We start from the raw sequence: 23,251 nt of genomic DNA on the forward strand, positions 1-23,251 counted from the left end.
TGAAGGAGAAACAGAGTTGAATAATTTGGTACACTGTTTAGATTGAGCACATCTAAGTGAAATATGTTATTGTCATGACGATATAAACGGATGGATGTGTTCTAGACAAGTATGCCCATACCATCTATTGGCTGATTTTGCGATCTGGTGTGCAGGTAATTGTTTTGAAAGCGTTATGAAATATGATAGTGTGTTATCCCCTATCTCCAGTGACGAGTTAGGTTTAAAATCAGATTTTATGAAGATTAATTGTAGATATAGGATGGGTTTAGTCATAATTATGACGTTGTGGTAACTAGTGAGGACCCGACTCAGGGGATTCATTAATCAGTAATAAGGAATAGAGGCTTACAACTTAATATCATGATTTACCGAAGATGTTCAACCACAGGCTATTCCATTGAATTTGTCTTTCATAACTTAAAGCTGCAATATGTCACTTTTTGGGCGACCCAACCAACATTCACATAGAAATGGGAAGAAGCGGTAGATTTGTTCTATGTGCTCCATTTCTATGCTTCCAGTTCTTTCGTTTTTTCGTTGTTTTTTTTTACTTTCGGTTTTGTACACCAGTTTCAAACAGCCGAAAAATACAGTATTTGTGGTCATACAAACCTTCCGTTGCTAATTATTAACCAGTAGACAGCCTTGTTTATCATAGGTCTACCTCTCTCTTTTCTGTATTAGGCTGCTCATTATAGCCTATGGCCCAACATTGGGCTCTAACTGGTTTAGTGAGAACAATAGGCAAGAAATAGGCCTACAAGTGCAAAATTGCAAATGCTCGTCATTGTGTTGATTACAATGAATAGGTACAACCTGTGAGAACAAGTGAATCATGTTTAGGCAGTTGATTGAAAGAAAACAGTTGTTTGTGGTTGAAAGACTGCTTGGACAGGAAAAACCACTTTTACTGCACAGATCATGAGTGAGACTGCATTCCTACCAGTATTATATAAAGGTGATTCTCTGATCAAATCAAAGTTTATTGGTCGCGTACACAGATTTACAGAAGTTATTGCAGGTGTGAAATGCTTGTAATCGATTTCAATTGATTAATTATTTGGTGGTTTGTGCGGTGCATCCTCATGCGCTGTGAGCAAATACAAAGGTTAGGGCGAATTGTTTAACAGCTTCTTTATGCATTATGCTAGTTAGTGTTATGTATGTAGGCTACCTTAAAGTTAACTCCTCTAAATATTTGAAAGAATCTTGTTTTGTTAGCGATTAAATAGAAAAATGCAGAGCACTTGACCACTGACTTCTGCCACTCTCTTGACCCCATTTGGGCCATAGTGTCCTCTCTACTGTCAATTTTTCTCCATCGCTAACAGTTATATCGGAGAAGAAAAAAATCATTGCAATACTTGTGTATTATTGGAAAAAGTGTTTCTTAACTCAACCTTTGTTTTAAGAGGTCCTGAGTTTGTGTTGGGTCGGTTTAATGTTTCCAAAATACATTTGAATACCAAATTTGACATCCTGACCATACAATGAGTACCAAGTTGCATCATTTTGTTTACTTTTCTTCCTCCTGTGCTCTTCCAGAGAAGACTGCACTGTTAAATAATGGTACATTGTGTCCAATTATATTGATGCGTGTGAGGGGGCCTGTTGCCTTTGACTTGTCCTAGATCACATGTCAAACTCATTCCACAGAGGGCAGAGTGTCTGTGGTTTTTCACTCCTCCCTTGTACTTGTTTGATGATTTAAGGTAGCTGATTAGTAAGGAACTCCCCTCACCTGGTTTTCTAAGTCTTATTTGAAAGGAAAAACCAGCAGACACTAGGCCCTCCATGGAATGAGTTTGACACCCCTGAGATGATTGATGTGTGGCTGGAAGGTAAACGTGAAGTTACGAGAAAAGATAACAAGGAAAACAATATAGAATACGTTTGTGCTGCCTGATTTTCAGAAGGATGCTGTTTGGACCGGAGCACCAGATTTCTGTCAGGCTTTTTAAAGCTATGTTCAAATCCTTGGGGTTATGTCTGATCTTGGACTACGTCCCCATCCCGCCTTTCTGTTCTGATGGAGGCAGCTGTCCTTTGGGCTGAATATTTAGGTTGCGTGTATCTGAAGCAGAGCCAGCCATTACCCCCATGGAGTTGCCACAGGCTGTGTATCTTGTGTCCGAAATAGTGCTGCTCTATTCACTGCCCCCACCTGCACTATCATGCACTATGGATATAGCTGCAGGATAAAGCCGGTGCTAAAAGCATTCCTCGCCATTCTCTCAATGGTCTTGTTATATATTCTGACAGTGTAGTTTCTAATTTTATCCAGTGCCAGGTTTAGCCTTTTACCACACTCGCCGTGAAGTTCGTGGGGGGGCTTTTAGGGGTACTGGCGGTGACAGGCAGGGGTTAAGCGGGTGAGGGCCGCTAGGCAGTGGGTGTTGTAGACAGGGGACAAGGTGTCAAGTCATTGTTCCAGACCTGAGGTCACAACAGCTCTAGAAATAGGCTGTGTCTCAAATGGCACCCTATTCCCTATATCAGGGTAGGCAACTAAATTCAGCTGTGGGACGATTTTTGTCAGCACGGATGGCCGAGGGACCAGAACATGATTATAATCATTTGGACACACAACTACAGATTGTGTTTTAAAACAACAATTTCATACCTTGATTACTTTGAGACACAATCACATACAGTGGGGAGAACAAGTATTTGATACACTGCCGATTTTGCAGGTTTTCCTACTTACAAAGCATGTAGAGGTCTGTAATTTTTATCATAGGTACACTTCAACTGTTAGAGACGGAATCTAAAACAAAAATCCAGAAAATCACATTGTATGATTTTTAAGTAATTAATTTGCATTTTATTGCATGACATAAGTATTTGATCACCTACCAACCAGTAAGAATTCCGGCTCTCACAGACCTGTTAGTTTTTCTTTAAGAATCCCTCCTGTTCTCCACTCATTACCTGTATTAACTGCACCTGTTTGAACTCGTTACCTGTATAAAAGACACCTGTCCACACACTCAATCAAACAGACCAACCTCTCCACAATGGCCAAGACCAAAGAGCTGTGTAAGGACATCGGGGATACAATTGTAGACCTGCACAAGGCTGTGATGGGCTACAGGACAATAGGCAAGCAGCTTATTGTTGGCGCAATTATTAGAAAATGGAAGAAGTTCAAGATGACGGTCAATCACCCTCGGTCTGGGGCTCCATGCAAGATCTCACCTCGTGGGGCATCAATGGTCATGAGGAAGGTGAGGGATCAGCCCAGAACTACACGGCAGGACCTGGTCAATGACCTGAAGAGAGCTGGGACCACAGTCTCAAAGAAAACCATTAGTAACACACTACGCCGTCATGGATTAAAATCCTGCAGCGCACGCAAGGTCCCCCTGCTCAAGCCAGCGCATGTCCAGGCCCGTCTGAAGTTTGCCAATGACCATCTGGATGATCCAGAGGAGGAATGGGAGAAGGTCATGTGGTCTGATGAGACAAAAATATAGCTTTTTGGTCTAAACTCCACTCGCCGTGTTTGGAGGAAGAAGAAGGATGAGTACAACCCCAAGAACACCATCCCAACCGTGAAGCATGGAGGTGGAAACATCATTCTTTGGGGATGCCTTTCTGCAAAGGGGACAGGACGACTGCACCGTATTGAGGGGAGGATGGATGGGGCCATGTATCGCGAGATCTTGGCCAACAACCTCCTTCCCTCAGTAAGAGCATTGAAGATGGGTCGTGGCTGGGTCTTCCAGCATGACAACGACCCGAAACACACAGCCAGGGCAACTAAGGAGTGGCTCCGTAAGAAGCATCTCAAGGTCCTGGAGTGGCCTAGCCAGTCTCCAGACCTGAACCCAATACAAAATCTTTGGAGGGAGCTGAAAGTCTGTATTGCCCAGCGACAGCCCCGAAACCTGAAGGATCTGGAGAAGGTCTGTATGGAGGAGTGGGCCAAAATCCCTGCTGCAGTGTGTGCAAACCTGGTCAAGACCTACAGGAAACGTATGATCTCTGTAATTGCAAACAAAGGTTTCTGTACCAAATATTAAGTTCTGCTTTTCTGATGTATCAAATACTTATGTCATGCAATAAAATGCATGGATTTTTGTTTTAGATTCCGTCTCTAACAGTTGAAGTGTACCTATGATAAAAAATTACAGACCTACATGCTTTGTAAGTAGGAAAACCTGCAAAATCGGCAGTGTATCAAATACTTGTTCTCCCCACTGTATGTCTCTTTTATTCTTGGTTAAAAGTATTTTTGGACCAAAGACATTTAACACATTTTTTTAGGCCCCCACCCAAAAAATTGCTCGCTTGTTGACAACCCTTGCCTTATATAGTGCACTACTTTTGACCATGGTCCATAGGAATAGGGTGGCATTTGGGACACAGTCAGACAGTGATTAGGTCCCCAGAGGACAAGCCAACAGAGCAGCAGGCCCCTGGTTACTGGTAGGCTCCCTGCTGGCCCCAGGCCCCTGGTTGCTGATAGGCTCCCTGCTGGCCCCAGGCCCCTGGTTACTGATAGGCTCCCTGCTGGCCCCAGGCCCCTGGTTACTGATAGGCTCCAAGATTCTCTGGGGGCCATGATTTGTGAATTTGTAGAGGTGATTTTCTTGGACATTGTTTTTTTTGAAGTTGTGTAGTGATGTGATTTATATATATTTTTGCAAATAAACTAGTTTTATTGTAGATCTGTGCTTATTTCAAGGATGGCAACTTCCTGGTTTTAGGCGTATCAATTTTGTTCAACAGGCATGAAAGTTGAGAACTGAATAGAACACCCAAGTGTATTACCCAGTGCATACTAATATCACCCTGTTGTTGTTGGACAGGTAAACCTCTAGACAGGTGTGACTGTGGAGATGTCCAAGGCTCCAGATTCCCCTGCACGGTCCCGCTCCAGATCAAAGTCCCGGTCCAGATCCAGGTCTTACACACGGTCTCGCTCGAGAAGCCGCTCCAGATCCAGGAAGCACCGCTACAGGTGAGGTTTATTTTAACTTCCTTCCCCTATTGCAGTGGTCACCAAACGGTCGATCTCCAAGGCATTCCTAGTCAATCGCAAAAAAATTCTGTAAAAACTACGATAAAGCCTTGCATTACGGTTGGACGATTTTACGATTGCATCGTCGATGGGGATGACATCGTGATGTCACAAACAATGTTTTAGGGTATTTGAGTCTGGCAGTGCAGCGAGCACATAGCAGGGCGACATGCCAAATGGCCTATTCCCTATTTGTCATAACCTAAAATGTTCAATACATGTGTGGTAGTTGCTAATGCAAGAGAACAATGTAGACAGAGCGGAGGGCACCAAAGCAGCGCTAAATGACAGATGGGGCCTAACGTGTTTTTTTTTTCTCTCCAATGTTGGATGATGATCATGGGCCTTTTACAGCAGACACTCTGTCTGGCTTATTGTTTTAAAATCTTAATTTCCCATTTTTCTCCCCAATACCCATTTAGATTTGAATGTGTCTTGTTGGCCTAGCCTACTCTTTGAGAGATAGATATCCCCCTCCTTGCAAACCAAACAGCCAATAATAGGCTATAGACCTACACATAGGCTACTGTCAATAAAAGTTGAAGTAGGCTAAAAGTTAAACTAATATTTACGAAGTGTTTATTCATGTCCGTAAGTTGTGCAATGGGAAACAGGGCAGCACTTTCAATAAGCGGGAACAAAAAAATCAATCAATGATGAGTTGGTGTCAAAGTTGTCTCAAACAACTTTTTATTTTGAATAACTTACAAATTGTGCATTTTATATCAAAGTTGACAACAGTCAGATATAACTAATTTATTATTTAGCTATTAACATTCTTTATAACACTTGAATGAACATTGGCTTAGGGTAAAAACGAATATGCCTATAATCCAGGTTATGCCTTTTTGCCTATCGAACTGTAAAACTCCTAAATATAGGCATGCAAGTTACAAAATAAAATAAAGACGAAAATAACCTACATTTGTGCAAAAAAACAAATGGTGCAAATGTCTTTCAAGGATATGTCTTTTGAATATAGGCTACAATAAAGTACAATGAGGAACCATTAGGTGTAGTTTTTGCCAAGTCTTAGGCCTACCTAAAGGTTTCTGGCAAGGAACACAAGCATGTTCACCTTTTCTGCCCCAGAGTAGCGCACTCAGCAGGATGATGCACTTGTAACCTCCTGAGTGGCGCAGTGGTCTAAGGCACTGCCTTGCAGTGCTAACTGTGCCACTAGAGATCCTGGTTCGAATCCAGGCTCTGTCGCAGCCGGCCGCGACCGGGAGACTCATGGACGGCGCACAATTGGCCCAGCGTCGTCCAGGGTAGGGGAGGGAATGGCCGGCAGGGATGTAGCTCAGTTGATAGAGCATGGCGTTTGCAACGCCAGGGTTGTGGGTTCGATTCCCACAGGGGGCCAGTATTAAAAAAATATGTATTCACTAACTGTAAGTCGCTCTGGATAAGAGCGTCTGCTAAATGACTAAAATGTAAATGTAAATGTTGACGGAGGTCCTTTGCCCTGATACATTTTTTTGCATATTCTGCAAGTGATTTCGGTCAGGTCTGCTGCTGCTCCCTCGCCTTTATCATTCGGCCTGAAAGCGAAGACCTGCTTTTCTTTTCCACCAAGTCAGCCATCGTTTTTTCTTCTTCTTCTGATTTAGCATAAGGCAGGCTATACTATAGTTACTAAGTGAAATCCCGTCACTTCCTTTTTATGAGCTCCTGAGTGGCGCAGTGGTCTAAGGCACTGCATCGCAGTGCTAACTGTGCCACTAGAGATCCTGGTTCGAATCCAGGCTCTGTCGCAGCCGGCCGCGACCGGGAGACTCATGGGCGGCGCACAATTGGCCCAGCGTTGTCCAGTGTAGGGGAGGGAATGGCCGGCAGGGATGTAGCTCAGTTGATAGAGCATGGCGTTTGCAACGCCAGGGTTGTGGGTTCGATTCCCACGGGGGGCCAGTATAAAAATAAATAAAAATGTATTCACTAACTGTAAGTCGCTCTGGATAAGAGCGTCTGCTAAATGACTAAAATGTAAATGTAAAAAATGTTATGTTGGAAAGTAGCAGTCGTCACTAGTTACCACAGCCACAAAGTCATAAAGCCAGCTTATTTCTACAATTTCTCTTATTAAAATGTGATTTTAACCCTAACCTTAACCACACTTTTAACCTTATGCCTAACCTTTAAATTACGACCAAAAAGCAAATGTAGCCTAATGCCCGATGTCCACCAGATGCGTTTTGTTTTGCTGGATGTCTAGCCAGCATTTTCCGTACTTGACGCCCGAGTGCTTCACTTTCCAACTAGCTAAAAGCTAGCTAGTTGGAGTCTGTGTGTACTTCTGTTTGTACCACCGCGCGGTAAAGCAACGCATGAGTTGAAAATATTGAATGTATGATGTACACAGAACACACCGCAGCCTAGTGCCGCACCCCCAACGTAGCGTTACGGACTGCTCCATTGACAATGAATGACTTCCGCCGGAACACAGAGTTTGCATCTGGTGGACATAAGGCGTAATGGAAGAAAGAATGTTGCAAATGCGCATACCCAGATGATCAAGATGAAATAACAATAGCCTACTCTTGGTATGGCTATAATATTCGTTTTTAAAAGGTAGGCTAATAACTGATATCTGAGTATTTTTATGGATAAGAGAAACATAGCCCTACCAATTTGAAAATAATTCTATAGACTAGATTAAAAAAGAAATAACTAGGCCTAATACTGTTTTGTTTTAAACAATGATTTAATGAGATTGTTTGTGGCTTTAGTAACAATTTAAATAAGAAAAATGACATGCACCTAAGCACAGTTCTGGTATAACCAATGTGAACTTGTTTTTGCCACCAATTGACACCTCTGTGTCTGTTTGCAGCTTCCTCAAACGCACAGAAAAGTAAGTTGATACTGTGATTTCAAAACGTCTAAAACATGACTAAAGAGAGACTCAACAAATACAGCAGAGCTGCTGTTTTTGAGTGAGTTCATGTTTAAAGTTTTTATTCAACACTTTTCTAAGCCATGAAATGTGCCTCTCCACTCGCGCTGCAGCCAGCGTTGCAGCTTCAATAAATTAGTAGCAAAATGGATCGGTAGGCTTGAGTTATTATTGACAGATTAGTTTTTTAATATAGAGGAATATCACTTTCTCTGGTCATAGGAGTAACAACATGAATTTGTGCATGAGGCAGAAATAATGTGGTATGACTCGAGTTTCGCCATCAGCTGGAAGACGGTGTCCCCTTTTTGGTCAGTCTTCACGGAGGAGGAGAGCTGAGGGACGGTCCGACAGTGAGAGGCGGACCCTCTGATGCTCTCCCTCCGCTGATACAGACCATCAGATGCAGGCACAATCAGTCCAGTAAAATAAAAAAAAGCACATTATTTCAATGTATGCTCACTCAACTGTGCCTCACAAGTAATACCACAAATGATGATCTATTACCAGTGTGATCATATACCTCAAGTTTTGAAATATAATTTTAAAATGGTCTGAGAAGAACATTGGCATGGCAGTTCAAGCATAGCCAATATGCAGTGATAATGTATTGGGCTTTTAGCCTACTACAAACCTAATTGCTACAGAACTGTTTTAATAGGTTAATATTGCACAGGCTTATGTTTTTTTATGTAATGTTTAATAAAATTCTGAGCGGTAGATCTCTGCCTTTATTTTGACTCAGTGATCTCGGCTCAAAGTTTGGGGACCACTGCCTTACTGTATGAAGAGTTGTCATCCATTCTTGTTTTTCATAAGATTACTGGGATGTATAGCCTACCCACCATGAGATTTGAATATGTGCACTTCCTGTTCTTCAGCCTTGAGTTGGGCTATATCGGTTCTTTGAATAGTTGGGTAAGACAAACTTCCTACTACTGGTCCTTTTTTATCCCTTGTTCTTCTTCTTTTGCTACTAGAAGACTAACCTCTCTTCACATTAAGGCTGATGTGCTGTATTGATTGAGGCTGTGACGATACCAGTATCACAATTTTTCTTATTTGTTTTATAGCAAAAATGAAAACACGAAGCAGAGCAAACTCTTTGGTCCTTTTTAAAGGGTAACTCTCAACTCCAATTTCTGCCTTTGCCCAACCCATTAAAATAGTTAAAAAATGCATTCAGGTGAGAAGTTGTGGGTGGGGGGAATTTTTTAAAGCACATAGATTTGTATGAAACGATAAGCAAAAACGTTGGATTTGGTCATATGCGGAAATGTACCTTACTGACTTTAGAATTTTGTGTAACGGCAGTAGTCTAGTCAAGGAAGCATCATGCAAAATATATTAGGCGTGCTGTCACCTGCTTTTATAGTAAGCCTTGAGGTGGTACCACCAAGCACATCTAGAAGGGAGTGTAGGCTATTTCATACTGTGCCTCTACATCACAATTTAAATGGTAGCTGTAGTAACTTGACAAGGAATGGCCACACGCATTTCAATATTACTTTCCTTTACTTTCAACCCAATAAATAAAAGGTGTACAAACGGTAAAAAAACAGCAGAACGATATAGCCCACTCAACCTGTGGTAGAATCACATTGTACAGATCTGACTCTTGGTGATGACATCATCAAAGGGGAAAGGTCACAGTTAATGCCAATAATAACCATGCACATATGAATAGCAATCATACTATACTGCAGGTAAGTACAACACCTATCCAATGTAATTATTTATATAGTGTCCACACTATAACAGTAGCGTTGAACCGCTAGGGGTAAAACTAATTAGATTTACTACTAAAAGACCAAAATACACTGTACAAATCGACTGACCGGGTGAAAGCTATGATCCCTTATTGATATCACTTGTTAAATCCACTTTAATCAGTGTAGATGGAGAGGAGACTGGTTAAAGAATGATTTTCAAGCCTTGAGACAATTGAGACATGGATTGTGTATGTGTGCCTTTCAGAGGGTGAATGGGCAAGACAAAATATTTAAGTGCCTTTGAACGGGGTATGGTAGGTGCCAGGCGCACCGGTTTGAGTGTCAAGAACTGCAATGCTGCTGGGTTTTTCATGCTCAACAGTTTCACATGTATCCAGAATGGTCCACCACCTAAAGGACATCCAGCCAACTTGACACAACTGTGGGAAGCATTGGAGTCATCATGGGCCAGCATCCCTGTGGAATGCTTTCGACACCTTGTAGAGTCCATGCCCCGACGAATTGAGGCTGTTCTGAGGGCAAAGGGGGGCTCAATATTAGGAAGGTGTTTTGTACAGTCAGTGCATATCACTTTTGCAACAAACTGTCAAAATGAAGACCGGAGTTGACGTGTGTCACTTAAACTAAGCCTAAATGTTTTTTCATGAAAGTTACTCTTTAAAAACCTGCTGTATGTAAAATATTGTGTGCTATAGATTGGAAAATATAAAAATGAATGTGACTCTGAATGACGCCGTAATTATGTTTGTTTCCAACATTAGGGCTGTTTTCCTAAAGAAGTTAAATCCGCTTAGTGTTTTGTTTCCTTGTCGCGTTAGTATCGCGATACTGGTATCGTCCCGGCCCTAGTATCAATGCTCTGGGACAGTCTACAGCCTCTTTTCCAGATGACACATTATAGGGCCTATTATACAACCTCGTTCCAGTCTTCTGTTGAACTATACATTTTGTGAGAGACAGAATAAAATACTGCACTTACATAACATGTAGGGAGTGATGCCATCAGTTTTTATAAATTATTGAGTCAGCCTTTTGTTTCAGAGGAATACTTAAATCCTTTTGATTTGATTTCATAATTTGGGTTAGTTATTTTCTCTGAAGGAGAAGGGCTGCTAGACAGCGTTCAGCACTTTGTGGGAAAGTGTTCGGCTGTTAGGACTTTCATGAGGAATTATATGGGTTAGTTACGTCACAACTTAGTTTTTCATGACTGAGCTTTGTGATTTTTGAAAATATTGATATTAAGTAGGCTATTGTTAAAGTTTGATTCCAGTCTGGCAGGAGATATTTTTTTTGTTTTTGTTTTTTGTTGGGCCATGTAGACACTTGGGACCTCTTTCAGTTAAATGGTCAGCAATGCATAAGACAAGTGACATACATTTTAGTGATTTGTCCAAAGGGAAAGAAATGGCTGGAAGTGCGTGCTTTCATAAAGAGAGAAGGGGGGGGGGCAAACCCCCTCCCCCCCACTCCCTTCTTGAAGGATTAGAGTGAAAACGCTTCCTGTTTTGGCCCAATGTGTACCGCCTCTTTCCACTGCTCCAGTTCCTCCACACACTCGCTCTCACCAGACATGGGGAGTCCCTCACTACTGTAAGTGTTCTATGTTGCTCACTGCTTAGCACATCACCTCCAGAATATTCCAATGAAAAGGCGCAAGCGGTAAGTTATCGGGGTTTTTATTAGAGGCTTACATGACGGATTTAGCTGTTTGGGGGTTCCGTTCCGCCACCTCTGCGGTACATGGGTAGAAACCAATCTCCGGTTTGCTTGCTGCGTGGGTTCTAATTCGGGTTTTATAGTAAGTCCCAACTTGCATTAGTCGTTTTTAAAATTTGCCTGGTACTTTGCATTTTCCTGGATATGTAAAGTGTGCTGATGTACTGTAGGCACGGTACTTTCAATGTTATTGTACTTCTACTGCTACTACTATGTGGTGTTCTATTTCATTCTTTGTACATTATTTCCATTGATTTTTAAGGACAGATGTAAGAATCTTCTCCCAGTGTGTGTAACAGGCAAGACATGATCTTAAACTATTCAAAGGTGTTTAGGCCTAGATAGCAGACTTTTATACCCTCCAGGATTTAACCAAATGCATTGGCTAGTGGCTACATTTGCATGAGTAGGCCTCCATTATATTTGTTCATAAGAAACACTGGTTATTTTATTCCATATAATGCTAGAATGGGCACTCTTTCCATCCAGTCAAAGGGCACCTTGAAGTGAAGTTGTTTGAATGTTGAGTGTTCAGAGGAAAATGGCAACAGGAGGAGGATATTTGCTGAGTTGATCTCTGGCTGAGTTGTAATTGGTGATATAGTGTGTGGTTTTGTAGCTCCCCCGAGTGGACAGAATACTCCATAACACAGTCCCTCAGTCCCATTCACTTGGACCACTACCAGTTCATTTACAGTCAGTTTTTTTGTATTGAGCCTGACCGTGTGCTGTTTGTTTAATTCACTCCCAGCTATTGAATACACCTGAGGGGTATACTACGAAGCAAGCTAGATCTAATCAGGGTTTTTTCAAAAGCTAACCAGCTTCAGTTAGCTTCACATTCCAGCTCAGGCTTCATCCATACTACGACGGTGGATATTGCTCGTCCGCCTGCCGCTAAGTTTAGGCTTGTAACTGCGAGTGCATGTCACACATGGCTAGTCGAACACTTCATGGAGACAATGCTGAAACATCAATCCATGGGCAAGTCACATTCATTTGTCCCGAAATCTAAATGAAAGAAAAGTTATCTTGCAAATTCAGCAGGGTATGGTGTGAAAAATACTTTTAGAAGTGCTGTCTTTATTTTATTACTTTGGTGTGGTTATCAATGAACGAGCACCTTTTTTTCCCCCACACACCTATGATAAAATAATTGTGTTAAGTCATACAAAAGTTTTACTGGTCATGAAGTTTCAAATGCATTTGTCATTACTACATTTGTAATGTGATAGGTATTTTAACATACTTTTCTTTTTGCACACAAACACATTTGATTAGTAAAATATTTAATCCGTTGTCTTCCTCAAATGAAGTGGATGATGACTCAATGTTTGCGAGAGGGAGGGAATCAGATTTAATTTATCCTCAACTCGCGGCTCAGACACTTCATTTAGGATAAATGTAGTTAGCCCTGATTTAGCCTGCCCCAGAGCAGTTTAGATCTGAAAGATTCGTTGACCAAAGTTACTTGAGCTAACTCAAACTACATTCGTAGTATAGGACAATTTTTTCCGGATCTGTTAATGTTGTGTTACTGTTTAGACAACTACATTTTCTGGGCAAGTGACCATAATGTTCAGGCAAGTTAAAAACTGCTCCTGACCTGACGGACGGGCAAGTGCCTTTTGAGAGCTTCATGTCAATCCCTGTGGGGTTTATTTCATGTTCTCTCTGAGTGAATTGTCTGGAGACAGGCAAACGCACACCTGAGTTGGCAAAGTGCAGGCTGGCGGAACAAAACACTTTTCCTCTCTGTATGAATACACCAGACTGGATTTTCTCAACATCTAGCCTACTTATGTGTTTACAATGTTTAGGCTACCTCCTGAAAATTGTATGGGCATTGACTACACAGTATCTTTTAACATGCATCTCTTGCCCCTCTTCTCTTGTCTTCTGTTTTCTTCTCTTCTCTCTCCTAGTTCCAGGTCTCGTTCCCGTTCCAGATCTCACTCTCCGTCCCACGGCAGGAACTATCCCACCAGAGACTACCAGAACAACCAGGGTTACCAGGGTTACCAGAGAGGCTACAACCGCGGCTTCCGCAGACCCTTCTACTTCCGTGGTAGAACCCGGGGCTTCTACCCTCGCCGTGGTTACCAGAGAGGAGGGAACAGCTACGGCTACAGAGCCAACAACTGGCGGGGGGGGGGCTACCGGGACGGGCCACACCGCGACCAGGATCACCACGGTCCGCACAGCCCCAGGAGAGGCCGCTCACGCTCCCGCTCCCGCACTCCTAGGAAACGCTCGGGCAGCCGCAGCCACTCGCGGTCTCGATACTCTGACCGCTCGTCCTCCAGGGGTTCCCGGTGGTCTCGGGGGCGCCACAGCTCGTCTCGCTCCCGCTCCTCGTCCCCGCGGCATCACCGCAGCAGCCCTAGCTCGGGGAAGCCTGGCTCCAAGGATGTAAAGGACAGGGCTACGCCAGCAGAGGTCAAGGGGGAGAGAGGAGAAGGGGCTGTGGAGCAGGCAGGAGGAAAGGGGGGAGAGGGCAGTAGTCATGATAAGACCTCTGCTGGGAAATGGCAGGGTCTGAGTGACTATGACACCAGCCCCAAACGCAGCAGTCCCACTGTTGGTGCCAACCAGGAAAAATCAGAACCCAAAGGGCCGTTGTGGAGAACCATCGGCAGCACTGGCAGTGCTCCCTCCACCAACAGCCCACCGGGCTCCACCAAGGCCGGGCCGACCGCCTCCTTCAGCGGGTTTGGCTTCCTTGGCAAGGAGGATCCCACCAGGGCAGACGATAAGATTGCCATTTCCTCTGCTTTCAAAAAGTATGTTCCATACTTCCCTTTACATTCTGCTAAATTTGTCTTTCATCATATGTTTTGTTTTATTTTCTTTTAAGTTGAGTTTTCTTCATCCCAGTATGTGATTGTAATTCTTCTTTCAAAATTGTTCAGTCTGTGCCCAGCTGCAAAGATCCTTGGAAGAATACAGTTAAAAATGGATGCCATTGTCAATAGCAGTCTTCTTCTCATTTCAAATGCTAATGACAACATTTAAAAAGTCGCTGGCTGTTGTCCTCTGCTATGCATTGAAAGGAGGTTCAGTTGTATGAAATCCCCCTAATTTAGGAGGTGGTGATTAAGTATAATTATTACAAAAGCAGTCCTGTGCTATTGTAAGTGTTACATGTCATTCTGTGGTGTTGTGATAGTCACCTCTATGGTTGTGCTGTCTTGTTTGTTTATTTTCTGTTTGTTGATCATCTAACATTTTGTACCCCTTGTGGCGAAATGCATTTGATTTTAATATCAGTGCCCTGTTAGAAAACAACTGGGATCCTGTAACAAAACTAGATTTTAATCAACATTCTCCTTTGTATAACATGTTGTAAAGGTCCATTTAATTCTCTGTCTGATTGGCCAGGTTCTTGGCAGAAAACAAGAGCAAAAAGCAGCAGCAGGCGGCGGCAGAGTGGGAGAATGGCCGGGACAGGGACCAGAGCACCACGGACGGAGACGGCAGAGAGAAAGTCAAGAGCAGGACTAGCAGTGGCCTCTTTAACATAACAGCAGCCTCCTTCAGCTCCAAGGCTGATAAGTCCCTTCCCTTCCTGGACAAAGCTGAAGAGGCCTTCCTCAAGTCTCAGGCTGCAGGGAGAGAGAGAGAGAGGGAGGTGGAAGAGGAGGCCAAGCCCAAAGGAGCCACCCTGACGACACGGGACGTGTTTGGGAAGTGGGAAGACGAGCCCCATTACTACCTTCCAGGGAAGGACGAGGAGAGACTGAGAGACACGGCCGAAGACGTGGAGGAAGACCTGGAGCACATGGAGGAGGAGCTCTACCGCAGCCGCAAGCAGGCCTCCAAGAAAGAAGAGAAGAAGAAGAAGGAGAAGAAAGACAAGGAGAAGAGCAGTATGTCCCCAGCCACAGCAACCATGGTCCCTAGGGGTTCAGGGAGCAGGGAGAAGGACAGGCCCCTGGCCCTGTTCCCCGTCACTAGGGTGGAGTCACCCCTACCCAGGCCCTCTGGAAAGAGGGAGGACTTTGAGCTTAGTATCAACTCCTTTGACAAGATGGCCAGGTAAGCAGCATCACCAATACTGTTCATAAACAGACAGCTTGGAGGGTTAATATTTTCTGAAAACATAATTTTGAACACTGGGTAGTTTTTGATCTGCTTGAAGGTTAACATGTTTATGGAACTCGTCACGGTCTTGAACACAACAGTTTTGTATCTGCTTGATCCACCTGGTCTCTTTCTCTTCTCAGCTGCTCTGGAGGTCTGACCAGGGAGCGTGGTATGTCCAGGGATCTGGTGCATCCCACTAAGAAAGATCATGGAGAGTTCCGTTCCATCTTCCAGCATATTCAGGCTGCTCAGCTCAGACGCAGCCCCTCGGAGCTGTTTGCGCAGCACATTGTCACCATTGTGCACTACATCAAAGGTAAGGTCTCTTGTTGGGGACCATAAAGTGTTGTCTATGAAGCCACAGACACAACAAGGACAGCAGTAGGTTTGAAATATTCAATAGTTCCATGGACTGTTCAATCACTAGTTCCTTTGTAGGATTTGATGTAATTCCGTCATTGTGAGATCATTTTAAGTCCTTTGAATTAAACAATTGTCTGAATCGGGGCATAAAGTTAACTTTTTGGTCTACCAGCCACTGTGGCAGGTAGATTTCGAAATCTACCAGCCACTCAGATTTTTTACCAGCCAAAATATATTTTTTCTGCTAAAATGACACTCTTGGGTTAGCTATACATTTTTTTGGTAGAAGCGTTGTCTTCTCTTCTCTAGCAGTTGAAACTCAAACATAGAAAAACAACCTAGCTTGTGAACAAAACAATGTAAATAGCCAAGAAACACAAGGACAGTGACTCACTTCAGTAGACTTTCATTTCAAGTAAATTAGACCAACTGTTATGGCTGTGTGCAGGGCTTCTAAAAATGAATCTTTCACTCAGCTCTTGGCTGTGGAGCTCTGACCACCCGCCAACGTGGCAGGTGAAATAGACATCTTACCCGCCAATGCCAAAATCTACCCGCAGGTGGCGGGTGTTAATTTTAGGCCCTGGTCTGAGTTAGAGTTGTCCATTGACTAGAAAAACTATATAAATATTATATCTGTCCTCTATTTGCAGCCCAACATTTCAGCTCTTCAGGCATGACTTTAAGTGAGCGATTTGCCATGTACCAAAGAAAAGCCGCTGAGATGGAATTGATGAAGCCAAGGAAGAGTCCAGAAATCCACAGGTAAGGCAGTCTTTCTCATAACTGTCAGCCAGTATGGGCTGCCTTCTCTTCAGATTGCTATGAGTTCACGTCAAACATTCAATATCGCTGCAAAGTTGTGTGTTCAACAAATGAATTACTCTCAAATACTTTGAGACGATTGTGAGTTAAGTACATGCTTTGATGTAGCCATATCCAACTCACCTTGTGCCTTTTAACTTTTGTGTTCCCCTACAGGAGAATCGATGTCTCCCCCAGTGCGTTTAAGAGACACTCTCACCTGCTAGAGGAGCTGGAGGACTGCAGCTACAAGGTGAACGGCCTTTTTGACATTTGATGTAAAAATTGAAGGTGATTTGAGACGATCCAAAGCAGCAGTGTTCAGCTTGTGCTTTTCTTTTAAAGGAGATGCATAAGTCTAAATCAAAAGAGCCCAATTGTGTATTGTAATCCCAAGCGAGCCCCCCAGCCTATGAGATATGGTTATTGAGCGGGTATGTACGTACCCAAGAAAAAGCTAAAAGGAGGTGACTTAAGATGCTGTGTCCAAGCCTCTCATGGGACCCTAAGCAATGCCATTGTAAGTATTTCTCCTCAAACAAACAAGCAACATGTATTCAAGTTCAGTAAAAAATGATTTAGTTTTTAAAGGATATCTTAAAAGCATGCTCCTGTTCCCCATGAGTGTGTAGATGTCTGTTACTTGGCCAAGTTACTCTAATAAAGCCTTAGAAAATTAACTAAGATTACATTAACACACGTGATTGATCTGTTTACTTGAGTACATAAATTCAAAAAACTTTGATATAGAACTTTGAAGTTATTTGGAAGAAAAGATTTCAAGATGGCCTTAGCGCTCTGGATGGATGCATTTATTGCCATCACCAGCAGATGGGGTGCAATACTACACACACACACACACAAACACTCAACGTCCTTCTTTCACTGCATGTAATTGTTTTACTTAAGCTTTCATATATATTCATAGGTTGCACCCCTGTCACTCAGTCACGCCATGCCATTGTTATGAACATTCTCAAGACGCCCTCATGATAAGCCCAGTCATTCTGAATGGAGGCTAATTACTGTTTTGTCTACATTATACTATAGTGGCCTGGAAATACGATGACATTGCTAAAGTAGGCAAATATTTTGTAGGCAACAACTTTGCCATCATTATCATGCTGTCAAATTCACTTAGACAGATAGAAATGTCATTATCTTGCAAAGTTTCTCAAAAATAGCTTGCAATGCTAACATTAGCTAGCTAAAATCCGATGGTCTCCCCTCAATCTTAGCTAGCTAGCTAATGTTATACTGCATCTAAGTCAATCTGGTGACATCACAATGATGACAATGTTTTCTTACTAATTTTTTGCCTCCTGTTAAAATGTCATTGTATTTCCAAGACACTGTAATGCACTTTTGATTAAATCTTCATCAGCGCTCATTGACAATGCATTGAGTAGAATGCTCAGTCGGGCATCAGTCCTAAAACAAATGTTCAAACAAATATTGTGACGACATGTGCAACCCATGACATGGAAAAGCATCATTACTTCATTATGTTGCCCATTTATTATGTAATGAAGCATTCTTACAAGTGGTAGTGTCTTCTAAGTTGTGTTATCGAAAGCGGCCACTAACATAGACAGCACATCCATATCTTCACAGGATCAGGGTAAAAAACCTAAAGGTGACCCAATGGACCTACGTCTGGATATAGAGCGCCGAAAAAGGTTTACTGGGAAGGAGCCTGGGCAGCACAAACGTGACGGGGGCAAGGGCTCCGGAGGCTCCCGAGGACCCAGCCAAGAGGGGTCCTCCGAGAAATCCGCCAAACGCCACAAGAAATCCAAGTAGGTTTATTATAGCTTACTTTAAAATCACCTCCCATAGTCTCTTCCATCCCTGAATTGTTTATTTCATTGAAATGTGGTTATATAAACTATATGCATGTCATTTTTCCACCCAAAGATTTCTTTGTGATTTCATGTTCAGCACTTAAAATATGGATCCAGTTAAAATGGAGTCTAATTGTAATTTCCTATTTTACCCCTCTCGCTCAACAGAAAAACCAAAAAGAAGCGTGATCGCTCTCCATCCTCCTCCTCTTCCTCCTCCTCTCCCTCTCCCTTCAGAGGAGGGTTCAGAGGTAAAGACCACATGATGGGGGAGGAGGTGGAGCACATGGACCAGGGCTACAGTAAGCCTCGCTTCGGGCCCCGGGACTATGGAGGCCCCATGGATAGGGGTCCCCCCCGGGACTACGGAGGCCCAATGGATAGGGGTCCCCCCCGGGATTGTGATGGCCACATGGACAAGGGTCCCCCCCGGGATTATGAGGGCCACATGGAGAGGGGTCCCCCCCGGGATTATGAGGGCCACATGGATAGGGGCCGGGGACGTGGAGGAGGATTTGTAAGTTCTGCTCTCTGTGTGATGTAGCCTACTGTATGGACTGGAGTGCACTATTGGAATGACTCTGATATGTGATTGTCTTGTAATTTTCTATCCTTATAACTTCGCTATAGACTGTGCTTCTCTGCTCTGTTCCTTCCTCCTAATGATGATGATGATGATGATAAGGAGAATGAGGTGGATGATGATACTATTTCACTCTTAATCCATACCTGATTAATAAAGGTAAAGTAATACTCATGTGACATTCAGAAACACAATACTCACAGCAGAAGCCTGACTCCTCCTCCTTCTCTCCACAGCCAACTGAGAGCCCCTGGTGTTCTTTCTGCTTGCTCGCTCTCTCACTCTCTCCATCTCTTTGATGTATTTGATCTTTATCTCTGGACTGCTTTCCTGCAGCTATACTTTTTAATTCCGTCCAAGCCCTCAGTCCAAGCCCTCAGTCCAAGCCCTCAGTCCAAGCCCTCAGTCCAAGCCCTCAGTCCAAGCCCTCAGTCCAAGCCCTCAGTCCAAGCCCTCAGTCCAAGCCCTCAGTCCAAGCCCTCAGTCCAAGCCCTCAGTCCAAGCCCTCAGTCCAAGCCCTCAGTCCAAGCCCTCAGTCCAAGCCCTCAGTCCAAGCCCTCAGTCCAAGCCCTCAGTCCAAGCCCTCAGTCCAAGCCCTCAGTCCAAGCCCTGTGAATAATGGTAATGATAATAGTTGATTGTGCTCGGACTAAGTTTCCCCTAGGTACATATCTAGGATCAGCTACCCCTCCCTCAATCCTAACCTTAACCATTAGTAGGGGAAATGCAAGATCAGTGTCTAGGGGCAACTTCACTCTACACCCCCAGTCTGACCCTGTTTGTTTTGGTTTCAGCTCCCCAGAGTGAGAGGAGGTGGAAGGGGCTGGAACAGGGGCAATTACCAAGGAAACAACAACAGCAACCCCCCTCCTAATATGAGCAACGCCCCCCCAGAACGCCCGCCAGACGAGGAGTGGGACCCAGAGTACACTCCTAAGAGCAGGAAATATTACTTTGTAAGTTTCAGCACCTTGATTTGAGTATACCATAATGACTTTTTTTGTGTGGGTACTTCTCTTCACAGTATCCCTAGTGGATTTGAATCCAAATAGTCTCTCCTGACATTCTGATCTGATTTTGGTTCTGGGTTTCCCAGATTAGAATATGAAAACATGGTCTTGATTCTGTTTCAGTATTGTGATAGGTGATCATCTTAGCTCTTAGTGAGATTAAATAAAATATTTATACATGTTAAATCTGGAATCTGTAGCAGTGAAACTGCCTCGTCCGTTTGCGATATTACAACAAAGACGTTATCTCAAACAACGGACATAGTTTTCCTTCGGACATCATTGCACGCGCGATAGAACAGCAGAGTATGTTCTATGATTATTTATATATTTTTACCACGATGCAGAATGCTCCTCTGCCCTGTTTCAAAAGAAAACAATAACAATTGTGCCTGGGGCGACCAGTGGCGCTGTTTCACCAAATGTGGATCTCTGCTATAATAATGAACATTAATACATGTGAACACATTTTCATTTGCTGATGCTGTCTTGGAATCCTTTTCACTGCTCTCTCTCGACTCTTGATATGGTCTAAACAATTTAATACACGTAAACACTGACATGTTAATCTTGCTGAATAGTGGTATCCTTTTCACTGACCTCTGTCTACTTATTTGGCAGCATGATGACCGAGAGGGAGAGAAGACGTGGCTGGAGAGCCGTGGCCGGGGCCGAGGGGCATTCCCCCGCAGCAGGGGACGCTTCATCTACCGCAAGGGGGGCAGCAGCCCCAACAAGTGGACTCATGACATGTTCCAGGGGGACGGGGAGGAGGGGGGTGAGCACGGGGAGGAGCACCACACAGAGATGGACCAGAAAGACAACATCCAGGCCGGAGACCCCTCAGCATCCAAGCTGGAGTAGACCCTCCTCCATCTTCTTCCTCTGCCATCTTCCTCCAGAGCTTTCTGTCCATCTGTTTGTTAGAGGTCATCTGATTATCTGCCGTCATCTCTGTGTAAGCTAGAAGAGCCTAAACCCTGGCTACCTGCCCTGCACATAGTCAGTCACAGCATCAGAATGTACACGGTCGTTTTCGTATTGACTCGAGCCACTTTCAGTAAGGGTTATATGGGATAACTTTTTTTAATTGAACTTGAATTAAGGGGTGAGCTATTTTAATTACTACCAGTAATTTGTCTTTGTTTCTGGGTGTTTGATATGTAAAGATGCGCTTTGTTTGTCTTTTGTCTGTATTTGCTTGTTTGTGTTACGAACAATAGCAGACTGGTTTCCAATCGTCTCCTGTGGGATATACTACAAAGCAGGATAAAGGAGTTGGTAAGCTAACTTGCCTAAGTATTATGAAATAACTTTTTTATATATTTTTGGAGTCAATTAGACCATGCCCAGATTGAAATAGGCATGGTCTAATTGACTCAACAACCAAAAACGCATATGGAAGTTTAGCTTTCTTAATGATCCAGAATATCTGTAGTTATTTCTGGTTGTTTATCAAAGTTAGCTGGCTAACTCATTGATCTTGCTTTGTAGTATACCCCTCTGGGTCCTCTGAAATGGTGACGTTATTGTAGCTACGTTGATTTAAAACTTCCAGGACAAAGTAACTTTTCTCAAGACATAGAAATGACAAATGCATTTGTGCCTTAAAATTGATATTCATAGTGATATGTATTGCTCTATATACTTTCGTCGTACAGCTTTTCTGCTGTACTAGTTAACACAAGCCTTTTAGCTAAACAGTTGTTTTGGGCAGTGATAGGTTTTTGATGTTATTTTGCATGACACTTTGGTCCCATGGGGTGGGAAGGTTAGAGTCCAATCTCTACTGTGGGTACTGGGCTCATACTAGAGCTGGGCGATGTGGACAAAAATCCATATCACGATAGATTGCCTGAATTGATGCGATAATGATAAATAGAACGATACGTTTCTAACATTAATGTGCACCACAGTTTTTTTTATGATCCTTTAAACTACCACTAGTTTGATGGTTGTAGCCATCAATTGTCCCATTAATAATCACCCATATTAGCAAACACATTTCTCTAGTATAGGCTACTTATCGTAATGAACGATATCAGCAAAACGCCTGCAATTTAATTTTAGGTTTATCGTCCCAGCTATAGCTCGCACACCAGTATGTCCTGCCACGTTGAGAATTCTCCATCATATCCTACATAAGCATTCTCAATACTTCTGCTCTTCTACTTGTTGGGGGGCTTGAGGGTTTTAGGTATATCACTATTTAGATTTTTTTTAAATGAATATAATTAGAGGAACAAAAAAAACTAAATTATTGATATTGAGGCCTTTATCTTGGATGTTTAAATATACTGAACAAAAATATAAATGCAACATTTTAAAGTGTTGGTTTCATGAGCTGAAATAAAATATCACAATTTTCCATATCACAAAAAGCTTATTTCTCTCATTGTGTAAAAAAAAAATTACATTCCTGTTAGTGAACATTTCTCCTTTGCCAAGATAATCCATCCACCTGACAGGTGTGACATATCAAGAAGCTGATTAAACAGCATGATCATTACACAAGTGCATCTTGTGCTGGGGACAATAACACAATGCCACAGATGTCTCAAGTTTTGAGGGAGCGTGCAATTGGCATGCTGACTGCAGGAATGTCCACCAGAGCTGTTGCCAGAGAATTTTATATTCATTTCTCTACCATAAGCCGCCTCAAGTCGTTTTACAGAATTTTGGCAGTACGTCCAACCGGCCTCACAACTGCAGACCATGTGTAACCATGCCAGCCCAGGACCTCCACATCCTGCTTATTCACCTGCGGGATCATCTGATACCAGCCACCCGGACAGCTGATGAAACTGAGGAGTATTTGTCTGTAATAAAGCCCTTTTGTGGGGAAAAACTGTCTGATTGGCTGGGCCTGGCTCCCAAACAAGTGGGCCTATGCCCTCTCAGGCCCACCCATGGCTGCCCAGTCATGTGAAATACATATATTAGGGCCTAATGAACTTATTTCAATTGACTGATTTCCTTATATCAACTAACTCCAGTAAAATAATTGAAATTGTTGCGTTTATATTTTTGTTCAGTCTAGAATAGCAGTTTATGGGCTTCATCATTTTAGTCCTTCCGTAATGTTCTACATCAAAAGTTAAACCTACAATATTGAGGTTATGGTACAAGATAACATAAGTAGAAGTTTTCGCTGTATGTGGCAAATAAGTACTGTCAAAGTATA

General features: G+C 43.0%; 1 protein-coding gene across 7 annotated transcripts in view; it reads left to right on the plus strand.

Annotated features, from left to right (window-relative positions):
* The window catches only part of thrap3b (thyroid hormone receptor associated protein 3b), a 32,764-nt gene extending 11,309 nt beyond the window's left edge, over positions 1-21,455 (plus strand). For 4 of the 7 annotated variants that reach the window (XM_041883618.2, XM_041883616.2, XM_041883614.2 and 1 more), the window contains exons 2-11: positions 4,818-4,969; positions 13,303-14,160; positions 14,759-15,415; positions 15,604-15,779; positions 16,480-16,591; positions 16,808-16,883; positions 18,245-18,429; positions 18,643-18,991; positions 19,852-20,013; positions 20,689-21,455. In XM_041883618.2, coding sequence (XP_041739552.1) covers positions 4,848-4,969; positions 13,303-14,160; positions 14,759-15,415; positions 15,604-15,779; positions 16,480-16,591; positions 16,808-16,883; positions 18,245-18,429; positions 18,643-18,991; positions 19,852-20,013; positions 20,689-20,931 — 2,940 coding nt within the window. In that variant the 5' untranslated portion in view covers positions 4,818-4,847 and the 3' untranslated portion in view covers positions 20,932-21,455. Of the gene's footprint in view, positions 1-71; positions 156-4,817; positions 4,970-13,302; positions 14,161-14,758; positions 15,416-15,603; positions 15,780-16,479; positions 16,592-16,807; positions 16,884-18,244; positions 18,430-18,642; positions 18,992-19,104; positions 19,217-19,293; positions 20,014-20,688 lie in introns of those variants that run through there. The other 3 variants (XM_041883617.2, XR_006001773.2, XR_006001774.2) reach the window with 3 other exon arrangements.
* The last annotated feature ends 1,796 nt before the right edge of the window (positions 21,456-23,251 follow it).

Source organism: Coregonus clupeaformis, chromosome 8 (genome assembly GCF_020615455.1).
Source record: "Coregonus clupeaformis isolate EN_2021a chromosome 8, ASM2061545v1, whole genome shotgun sequence".
Lineage (NCBI taxonomy): Eukaryota > Metazoa > Chordata > Actinopteri > Salmoniformes > Salmonidae > Coregonus > Coregonus clupeaformis.